The 11830-nt window shown below is 32.4% G+C and overlaps 2 protein-coding genes across 3 annotated transcripts; one reads left to right on the top strand and one right to left on the bottom strand.

Moving 5' to 3' along the window:
* Positions 1 to 538: 538 nt before the first annotated feature.
* Positions 539 to 3455, top strand: LOC123908662 (GDSL esterase/lipase At2g04570-like). The gene is made up of 3 exons (XM_045959372.1): positions 539 to 1022; positions 1753 to 2242; positions 3086 to 3455. Exons 1-3 carry the CDS (start codon positions 630 to 632, stop codon positions 3280 to 3282), a joined length of 1080 nt encoding a protein of 359 aa, XP_045815328.1. The 5' UTR covers positions 539 to 629; the 3' UTR covers positions 3283 to 3455.
* Positions 3456 to 4750: 1295 nt separating this feature from the next.
* Positions 4751 to 8045, bottom strand: LOC123907782. 2 transcript variants are annotated; one of them, XM_045958154.1, is made up of 2 exons: positions 7761 to 8045; positions 4751 to 7245 (listed from the first exon to the last, which is right to left on the bottom strand). In XM_045958154.1, the coding sequence occupies exon 2, from the start codon at positions 7172 to 7174 to the stop codon at positions 5111 to 5113; it is 2064 nt and encodes a 687-aa protein (XP_045814110.1). In that variant the 5' UTR covers positions 7175 to 7245; positions 7761 to 8045; the 3' UTR covers positions 4751 to 5110. The 2 variants fall into 2 exon arrangements, with proteins under 2 accessions (XP_045814110.1, XP_045814111.1); XM_045958155.1 differs by having other exon boundaries at positions 7854 to 8045.
* Positions 8046 to 11830: the final 3785 nt, after the last annotated feature.

The raw sequence follows: 11830 nt of genomic DNA, 5'->3' as shown, positions 1-11830 counted from the left end.
AAGTCGATCAAAGATTTGTTGAGTCAAGCACGCTATCAAGCTACTTCTATCGGGCCACTCAGATCACGCTCAAGATGTACAGTTCTAAATATAAGGATGTGTAATCTAAACATAAATTTATAAATTTATAAATGAGGACAGAGGATAGTTTTCTGCTTACAAACATATTGGATAATGTTGACATAGGCACATCGAAAATTCTAAGATCTATGAAAGAGTTGTTGAGCATATAAGGTGCATTAAAGATGTTTTTTTGACACATTTTCACTCCATCAACATCATATGTAGCCTATATTTGGCATTACGGTGGATATGTCACAATGATACACTGTAATTTTTCAGAAATTACTCTTTGTAGCTTATACAAAATCACGGTGGATTCCAACCAACGCTGAATTTGAGTGAATTAAATGTCAGATTTGTGTGTCAAAATGTAACAGGTAAAACCGCCTGCTCAACCATACCAAAGCAGAAGTCAAATTTAAATTCTAACCACTTCCTTAAAGTGTGCCAGAGTTTTTACCACTCAGATCAACTAGATATTTTTGGTATTTCAAACCAATATTTATTCCACCACAAGTTCACAACTCAAGTCACACACTACAGAGTTAGTACTACAAGTACACATAATGATGAAAGGAGGACATGCAAAGAAGCTCCTATTCACCAACATTTTGTGCATCCTTTTGCTTCACTGGCTTGATCTCTCCTTCGTAATTAGTACTAAGGTTCCGGCAATCATAGTGTTCGGCGATTCATCGGTTGATGCAGGGAACAACAATTTCATATCGACCGTTGCTCGGAGCAATTTCCAGCCGTATGGACGAGATTTCATGGGTGGGAAGCCAACTGGGAGATTCAGTAATGGAAGAATAGCAACTGATTTCATATCAGAAGCATTTGGAATCAAACCATACATACCAGCATACTTGGATCCTAGTTATAATATCTCACAGTTTTCTACTGGTGTCAGTTTTGCTTCTGCTGCTACTGGTTATGACAATGCCACTTCAGATGTTCTGGTAATTTTTATATTTATTTAATGCTTATAAACTTATATGAATGCACATAAATTGATCAACTACCTTGTTTTTATCTATAATGGTAAAACACATTCTTTAGCTAGAGAATCTATCTCTTACAATACCAACATCCCGTCTTTAAGACCTAGCTCAATTGACAATGTCGATATTATTAGGTTGAACATCTTCATTCTAATTCAAACTCAAGACCTCACAATTATATGTCTGAATTTTAGTAGTACTTATCATTTCATCTACACGGAATAAAAAAAACCTCCAACTTCCGTGCGTAATGTCTTATATCTATTAATGTTCATGTGACCGAAAAAAACCTTAAGAAATATAAAAAAGTAAGTAATAAGACTACTTTTGGGATTTGAATTCCACCAACTAAAATAATATATGAATGACACATTTATTACTCTTGATTGTATGTTCTCAAATCAAAGATGAATAGTAGTACTACTTAATTCAATACAGATAGGATGTAATGTGAATCGACCCATTGAGATCTATTAATATATATGTAAATACACAATGTTTTACCGTAGATAATCTGGATCCGTACTTTAGTAACAATGGGCCGTCATTATTTTTTGACGGTCATATTTCATTATTACATCATAATATATATTATTTTTTTTACTCAAATGAATCATAATATAAGATTTTTAAAAATATGTGTCTACAAAAGGAACATTATTAATGAATTTTAAATTTGAATTTTCAGTCTGTTATACCATTATGGAAGCAATTGGAGTACTACAAAGAATATCAAAAAAAGCTAGGTACCTACCTTGGAGAAAAAAAGGCAAAAGACACAATCACCAAATCACTACACGTAATAAGTCTAGGAACAAATGATTTCCTAGAGAATTACTATGCAATTCCTGGCAGAGCATCTCAATACACACCTAGTCAGTATCAAAATTTTCTTGCTGGAATAGCTGAAAATTTCATCCACAGACTTTATGATCTTGGTGCTAAGAAAATATCCTTAGGTGGTTTACCTCCAATGGGATGCTTGCCTTTGGAGAGAACCACAAATTTTGCTGGTGGGAATGATTGTGTGTCCAATTATAATAACATTGCATTGGAGTTTAATGATAAACTCAATAAATTAACTACAAAATTGAAGAAGGACATTCCTGGGGTCAAATTGGTGTTTTCAAATCCTTATGATATTTTGTTCCGTGTTGTTAAAAAGCCAGGCCAATTTGGTAAGTTACTCATATAACTTATATTTGATTTGCTTAACAATTAATTAGATGGTTGCTCTTCGCCCTCTTAAATTGATCAGAATTCCCCCATTTCCTCCCATCTACCGAGAGATATCTCCTGGTAGTGCAAATCTTACCCGGAGTAGTGTGTTGTCTAATATGAGCAATTCAGGTGACGAAGAGCAGCCATCAATTAATTAGCATAGTATACATGGAATAACACTTTTTTCTGTCTCAATCTCTACTTCCTAGGAAGGGCATGTTAATCTGGCATCTAGTTAATGATTATTTCGGTTAGAATTTGAATTCTTCTAAATAATTTATTCTTAAGTGAAGCTTAGAAATGAAATACCTTTGCATTAAAAAATTTAACTGTACATAGTGTAAAACTGTATTTGAATCCTGTACAGCTATACAGTATTTTATACATCTATGTTACTATATATCATTTAATAGTATGACAATAATATGTTAGTAGTATATTATATCATTTAATGACATACCAACTACGAATTATTCAAATGGTAAGATATTTGAGTCAGTGGTCATGAATTCGATCTCTGACTCTTGTACATGAAAATAATTTAGTGGAGATAAAAGAATCTATCTGACATGCCCTACAGATTCTCCGGTGTAGATTAGTCACTATTAAACGCACATATCCGTGTAATATAATATATATCATTAGGATTGAATGAGGTGAAAAAAATATTATTAGATGGTTCTATAAATTCATACTGCATAAAAGTTAAAAAGTTTAATTTAAAATGCAATGTTGTATATTAAGATAAAAATTCATGTTCAATGATCATATAATTAAAAATAAGTTTATGCCTGATGCAGGGTTTCAAGTGACTTCAATGGCATGTTGTGCAACTGGAATGTTTGAGATGGGATATGCATGCAGCAGGGCTAGTTTTTTCAGTTGTGTGGATGCTTCAAGATATGTATTTTGGGACTCATTTCATCCAACAGAGAAAACAAATGGAATTGTTGCAAACTACTTGGTGAAGAATGCATTAGCTCAGTTTTTGCATTAGGAAATTATTGTCTGAATTTTATAATACATAATAGAGTAGTGTCAGCAACACTCACTCTAACAGTACTAATAACATGTCCCCAATTATGTATGGCTTTCTAAATGGATTTGTTGAAAACTATGTAGTAGAATGCTCTAATTTGCTTTGTGTGCAATATTATAATAAATTAATAATAAAGGCTTATAACTTCATACAAAGGCTTGCAATTCTATCAATTGAGAATTTTTGGATTATTAATTGGGATTCATGGTGTTGAAATAGTAACAAAGATACTCAAAATCATAGATATAATATAGGACATGTTTTAATAGAAATGTTTAGTAATGTGTACCTGTCATGATTGTTAGTGTTCATAGCCATCTTAAAGAAGAAAGAGTGCCAGGGATTACTGGCCTCTATCTAGTAAAGATGGTGGCCAGAGTTAGTCTGACTTAATGAGATGATTAGAATTTATATTCACCAGATGAGAGTAGGAACCTCTTGAACTAATTAATTGAAATTATAAAGATGATTTTGGAATATTCAAAATGTGATAGATTAGAATGATACAATATAATCCTTCTTGACCAAAAAATAAAAAAGAATGACACAATCTTTTGGTTTAAAAAAAGAAAAGGAATTATACGATCTCTTATAACTTTTTTGCATCTCTTGTAAAGATTCATTGATAGGGATCGAAAAATTATTCTCTTGTTTAGACATAGGTATCTTTAAGCCGAATCGGGTAAACAATTTTGGTGTTGTTTTACTTGATTGGAGTTGATTACATTTTAGGTTGTTGCTAGATGATTATTATTTTGGTTGTTCGCAACACAACCCTACAATTTTATTGAACAATTTGAGTATTTCCTCATCAAATTCACTATTTTAGAAAGACAAATCATAAATTTGTTGCAAATCCTCAGGAATAAAAATAAAAATTCTGCAATTGTATGCAGATGAGACTCTAAAAAAAACTAAGCAATATGAATCATTGAATTAAATGATTTTTTAGTCTAAAAACAAATATAATTAATTAAATTCACAAACACCTCTGTTGATCATTGAATTAGATAAACATTCTCCATCTATAAATAAATATAGTTAAATTAGCAAACACCTCTACAACAGGTCTGCTGATCTATTGTTTGTATTTCAAAAGTTATTATATTTGTTTTGCATCTTTGAAAAAGTGTTAATTTTTGCTTGGCAAGTAAGTGTCCTTTGATTGTCAAGGAAAGATAATAATTTGATTAAAACAAATGTCGTATTCTTTCGGCATGTTCATATGAAGAAACTTCACAGCATTTACTTCTTACATGATTTTGTTTATTCATCTCATGCTTGAGCATCTCTTCTATTGGCTTGGACTTCAAATTGTTCTTCCTTCAAAATTGCGAAGATAATCTACGGTGACAATTGACAAACTCGTATACTGCTGCAGTATTGATAAAAGTAAAACTCTTCATGGTGGAGCAGAGATAGAAAGTATCAAATTCGAAAGGATTCAGAAAGCGTATTTTCCACATACATGCATGGCAATAATTCTAGTCACTGTTTCTTCTCTTTTGTCACGTTACAACTTTAATTTTCTTTCGGATTTTAATTCTTTGCTTGTAAATCCTGACCAGAAATAAAAGCAAATACAATGCCAATCTGTCTCAACCTCTAACAATTGTTACTTGAAATGTTGCTAAATAGGATTTCACTCTCTAAAAATGTCAGTGGTTAAAACCTCATTGGATTCTAACTATGTGTGACATAGTGTACAGTTAATTCTAAAACATTTTTTGAAGAATGCTGAAAAATATTTCATAATAGTACGTGTTTCAATCATGCCTCCCTTACCCTAAGAAGCATTTGCTGCTTCTATAGCAGCATGAAGGAGCTCGTCAGGAGTTGCAGCTGGATCAAGGTCCCAGCACTTGTCGGGCAAATTGCTTGCCTCCTCCCCCTTCAACAACCACGAAGGCACTTGATGCGAAAAGCGCAACATTTCTCTTCTGGGAATCCATCTAATGGCACTTTTGTCTGTGTTCCTCTTGTACACGGTTTTGAATCCATCCAACTTAATAAGGGGGCTAATGCAAAGACCAAGCTCCTCGGAATAATCATCCAGCACCTCCACCATATCGTACTGATGCCTTACTTCATCTGGTGTAGATCTGTTCCAATCTGTTGACCAGTTTCTGTAAACAGCCCAGATTTCTCCACATTTTGGATATATGCGAACACAGCCACCTCGACCGGCCTTCACCCTGCTTAGAGCATGAGAAAAAATGTTAACTTGGTCAACAACATCAGAGGTCATGGCCCTGAAATTTCCACAAGATTTGGTGAAACCTGAAACAAGCCAGTTCACTTGGCCAAACTCGCTATCAGTTTTTGAACTCAAGTAACTAATGTTAATCTTGAATGGATTGACAGACACAACCTCACGTATCAGACAATACAAGCGGGGCATCCCATCCTCCTCATCATACAAGGCCCATATTTGCTTTGGCTTGAAGCACGGCTCTGACCTATCTTTGTCAAAGTCATGAAAGTCGGGATCTGGAACAGTAATTGTCACTGGAACAGTTTTCCTATGTTCTAACTGATTATCAGAAACATTCAGAACTGTTTTAATGTGCGTGTCTCCTTTGACCTGACCAACATCAGCTTGAGATTTTTTTGTCTCATTAAGAGCAGCTGCTGTTTCAGATGCCAACTTCATCTCTTCCAGTTTTTTTCTTATTTCTGTCCTGGCTTTCTCAATCAATAATTTTCTTGCATCAAAAGCTGGTGCCATGGAATACTGTTTGGCATACTGTTTAGTTGGAACTTCACTTGTGCTGGAAATCCTCTGGCCATGCCCAACGCTTCCATTCCCATTAGCCAATCCTGACTCTGAAGCACATTTTAAACCCTTTCCTTCATGGACATCTCTTAAACTGGCTCCTAGAACTTTCCTTTTCTTCTCAGGTCTATTCGGCTTTACCTCCTGTGGTTCATTCCGGGAGAATGATACATCTGAGTTTATATTGACCACTGTCTCTGTCATGCAATGCTTCCTATCAGCTCCTGATTTAACTTTTGGTCTTCCCCTCTTTGCATGCCCATTGGACTGACGAGCAGGTAAGGTTGTTGATCCATTCTGATTGACATATCCAGCAGAGTTAATTTGATATGGAACATTTGAAGCATACTCATACCCGTGTGCCGAGTGGTATCCGGCAACTCCGTTACCATTGAAATAGGCGCCATTATTGGGAACATATGTAACACCATCATATGAATGGCTTCCATAGCCACTGCTAGATCCATAAGACCAAGGACAATACGGGAATGAACCATTTGCCGGGGCTGTTTCAACAGCAATGAAAACCCCACGGCAATTCTTACAAGAAAGTTTCTTATTTATATACTTGCGCAGATACTCATACTGAACTTTGCAAGAAGTACAGATCGTCCAGAAAGTATCCTGATTACCACCAGAGGCATGAACCGAAGACAAACCCTTGTGATGAAGTCCATGCCCAGCACCCGATTGTGCATTTCTCTTCAGGTCATAACTACCAGACAGCCTACTCCATGCCTCAGAAACAAGATGAAATGCCCCATCAGCTCCAACACACTTGTTATTATCAGGGTGGAGCAACCCAGCCATCTTCTTGTACCGTTTCTTCACAGCTTCTATATTTGTCGAAGGTTTTAAACCCATAATGGAATACCAATCTAGTTCACCATTGCAGGTAACTTGAGAGGCAATGTAAACTTCAAAAGTGGTCACCAATTGAGATATACCCTCCAATCCAGGACACAGTGTTTTGGCTTTTAAAGCATAACTTTTTGCTCCAACAAAGTCTCTATGAGCAAATCTTTTCTCAGCATTCGCTATCGCTTTAAGTGCCTCCTCTTTCTTTGCTTCCATCCAAACAACTTCACAAAACCCTCCAAACAGAACCTAAACCCAGCAAAACCCTTCAATCATCATTTCCATGCCTGCAAAGAAATTAGAAATGAAAACAAAAGCAAAACAATAAAATAATTAATTTGAGTCTATTTAAAGCTCACAATATTTTTGCATAATTAAAACCTACATACACAAATGTCATCCTAAATTAAACAAAATTTAATCATTAACATACAATTCATGCTTTTAAGATTGCACACAAAGCCAAATTGAACACTAAAATGGTAAAATCTTCACCCTAAATTCCTAACTTGAGTTTACTTCATTTTTCCTAAAATTTCCAAAATAACCAAGCAATTCGAATTTATAGATCAATATAAATAATTTCACTTCAAAAAACAAGCAAATTAATCAAAATTCAATAAAACATAAAATTAAGCATAAAAAAATTAGGGATCGAAATTATGCAACAAAAACCCTCAAAATTTAAATTATGCTTTACTCTAATCAAAACAACTAAAACCAATAATAAAGTAACAACAGAAATGATAGATATAACAGATTATAGAACTAATTAGGAAACAAACAAAACAAAAAAACTAACAAAGTTTCTGGAGCTGAAAATGGAAATTGAAGAAGATTCAGATCGAAACATATAGTTGAAGAAGCTGCAAGTAAAATTGAAGTTAGAAGATACAGTGGAAAATCGGAGGAAGAGTGAATCGTGAAGTGAGTGTGGCGGTGAATGGTGAATCGGGTTCGGGTTGGGGGTTTGGAAATGGGTCCGTCCGATTTCTTCGATGAATAGGAGTTTTCTGACAGTGGCAGATGAGAATGGTAACAGTATAATCAATAATAATATTAATAATCAAAAATTTATTTATATCATAAAATATAATCAACATGGTTACCAAAAATATATTATAAAATATAATGAGTATTAACTTTTGTCACATAAAAGTAACCTAATTTTTGTTTTATTTTAATTATTATTTTTGCTTAATATATGTGTAAGTTTATCATTTATGTAAAAAAGTTAATTATTTCATTATTTTAAAAAAGTTTTACTTCTATTTTAAATTAGTTATTATTAATTTTATTTTCAAATTCAACATAATTTTCATTTTTTTGCTTTTGAACAAATTCAAGTTAATTTTTCTATAATCAAATATTTAATTTTTAATGAGTCAAAAAATAATATTTAATTTTCAAGTTGATTATTTATATGTATAGGACATTTTTATTTAATAATATTTTTGTTTTTTCTACTAAATTCAAAAAGATTCATGTGATTCTTATTTTTCTAGTTTGATTACTATTTTGGATTTTCTGAGGTAATACTCATTTGTTTTTAAAATCATCAAGCATATATGTTTATAATTTTAGTATATTTTCACTATTATACATCAATTAATAATGTATAGCTAAAAGTTTTAAACATTTTTAATTGAGTATTATTTTAATTTTTTATTTACTTTGATTTAGAAATACTTGTGCAATATAGTATCATTCTTATTATCATGTATAAAAAGATGATAATAAATTTATTAAAACAATTTGAAGTTGTGTTGGGAATGTGTTTTTCGGAAGGTGTTGTGTAACTCATATTCATTACACTCTGTTAATTTAATAAAGTAGGGGGTCACAACACATCATCGTTTTGCATAGTGATTCTTTCACATACTCTTCATGAAAGAAATGAGTGTGTGGAAGTGTTGGCTAAATCGCCACCGGTTAATATTTCTACTTCTCCTGGAGAGTTAGTTAGATCACTATGTAATGATGTTTGGGGTGTAGAATTTATTAGGAAGTAAATCTCTTGTTGCTTTTTTTCTTTATTTTTCTCTCATGTAACCAAAAAAAAAAATATATCTTACATTACATGTAATATAATATAAAAGAAATCTTAGATAAATTTTTTATACAAATATTTTCTATGAACAAATATATTTTACTCGAGTCAAAATGTCACCTTCTAACTAAGACATTAAGCTGAAGTGGTTAATAAGTTCTCTCTAGGACGGATTGTTCGGGAGAACTCGAGTTTAATTACTGGTAAAAAAAACACTTTGGTCAGACTTTCTTAACCTTGCGATCGAATTCTAGATTACCAAGTCCCCTTCCCTAAAAATCAGAGGGTTAATAAAAAAAATGTCACCCTTCTAAATTTGTTAGGAATAGAGGGAAAATATTAGCCAAAATGACCATCTACAATTTTTTATACATTGGAAGATATTTAATCTAATATTCACTTGTCCCTTTGAGCATGTAGGTGGAATAAGCAATCTTTTATACATCAATAACTCTATTTCACTATAAATTTCATAGGATAACATATAATATCCCTTGTTGAAGAGATAAAGGTTCACCATATTTGAATTTGGTGACTCCGGCAAGTTTTGATTAGTCGATTTTATCCTCACACATAATATAATTCATAATCTGGTCGCGAGATAAATAAAGTTTTATTCAAAAATTATTTTTACCAAGAATAGAACTCAGAATTTTTCAAACAATTCGTCATAGATGAGCTTATTAACCAACTTGAGTTTAATATCTTGGTTATATTTATTTTAATTTGTTAACAAATAGTAGTTTTTGTCTCCTGACACCGTGAGAGAAGCAAAGAAATAGTAGTTTTTTTATGAGAAAAAGTCAGTCTATCATTAATCTATTGATGCACGTCTAAATATTAATAAAAAGATGTGATACTCTTAAAAAAAATATGTGATACCCTTAAAATGAATACTTATAGTGGAAAAAGATGAAATACTAGTTAGAGATGATATATTTTTAAATATAATGAAAATAAGATTTAAATATTTTCTTTGTTTTAAAAAAATACACACAATTGTTTGTTTTAAGAGCCTATATCTCCTAAGCAAAATTAACAAAAAATTTATACAAATACAAACGTTTTCAAAAAATAAAGAGGATTTAAGTTTTTAACTCTGGTCCAATTAAAAACCACTGTTTTCCCACAAAAAAATAAGTTCATCATCTTCTCAATGCATCAATAATGTAACTAGGAACACTTTTCTGATGCATTTTCCTTCACAAATTCTAGATCTTCATTGTTCTAAATCTACATCTTCACTCCAGATCTATCATATGAGTTTTGTCGCATTTTTTCTGAATATGTTAGCTAGCATGTTTGGTAGTGAAGAGAGTGTTGAATGCAAGGTCTTTAAATCCCATCATAGTCCTTTATTTATTTATTTATTTATTTATTTGTTTTTACATATTTTCTATTTCTCTATTATTATTATTCTACCATTGTTAATATTATTATTATTATTTTATTATTACTATTATTATAACAAAAAATAAAGATATGGGCAGGTTCGGACTCAAAGTTGTCACCCGATCTAAACCACAGAGCCAAAAACTAAGGTCCAATTCGTCCAAAAAATGAAAAAAGGTTTTCACGGGCTTGAGTTTGCGGTTTAAGCGGGTTGTTGGGCGGTTTGAAGCGGTTAGACATAAAAAAAATAAAATAAAATAAAAATAAAAATAAAAACAATAACAAACCCAAAATTTGGAGTTTAGATCCAGAAAATATGCAACCAGAGATAAGAGAATCATAAACAAACACAAAAAGAAAATCTTAGAAACCATAAATCGACATAAAAGTCAGAAAAAAAATTAAAATCTCGAAGTTAGACAAACAAGATGAAGAATGATCAAGTTTTGAGTTTCAAAATATTTCATATTGTTTCAGTCTTCGTAGATTTGAGGTGAAGTGAGGAAGTGTGAAAAGGAGACGTGAGAAGAGCTTAGATTCGGCGTTTTGATTTACTCATGCGAGTGGGTTTCGGGCACCGTCAGTCCAATTCCCTCTACTCGGATTCGCCCATACCAACTCAGTTCAAACCGAATTTTTCAACCCGCTAACCCGCAACACATTATAAACCCCAAAATCTCTAATTTTTGGGCGGGTTTTATTGGGTTCAGACATTACTCTATTTTTTGTCCAACCCTCAGCATCTGTGTTGCATCGCCCCCGCCCTTTTTTCTTTTATTTCATTTTATTATTATTATTATTATTATTATTATTATTATTATTATTATTAATTTATACTCACTCTTTCCCAAAGTATAAGGAAAAATTGGAATGTATTTAGTCCAATGTTTAACCAAATACATCAATTTTTTTCGATCAATTTTTCCTTATATTTTAGGACGAATAGACTATTTAATAAAATAAAAAATAATAATAAAAAAGGACAAAAAAAAAACAGAGCAACACGTTGTTGCTGGTACTGTCGTAAGTTCGTAACTGCCCTGCATCTCCTCTCCTTCTTTGAAATTTAGTCTTGCTATCTTTTTTTTTAATTGACTTTTTCCTTTGCCATTGCTGTAAATTGAAGCTCTCTTATGTCATTTTATTCACCTAAAACCCTAATTTTCTAGTATACGTAGAGGTAACATTTCAGAGCAAAAAACACTGTAATCTCTCTTCACAACCACCACAATCTTCAGTCCATAACCAAAAAGAAAAAAGAGATGAAAACAGTACAACCAAAAAATCAAAGAAGTAAAATTTGAAAGGTTGAACAAAACACATCTCCACCATCACTACAACCCAATCTCACCTCCATCTTCAACATCAAACCACCACACCATAACACCACATCCAAACTTTCACCCATAACCACTCAAAGAACAACAAGA

Source organism: Trifolium pratense, linkage group LG2 (genome assembly GCF_020283565.1).
Source record: "Trifolium pratense cultivar HEN17-A07 linkage group LG2, ARS_RC_1.1, whole genome shotgun sequence".
NCBI lineage: Eukaryota > Viridiplantae > Streptophyta > Magnoliopsida > Fabales > Fabaceae > Trifolium > Trifolium pratense.
This window is presented reverse-complemented; position numbering and strand designations above follow the sequence as displayed.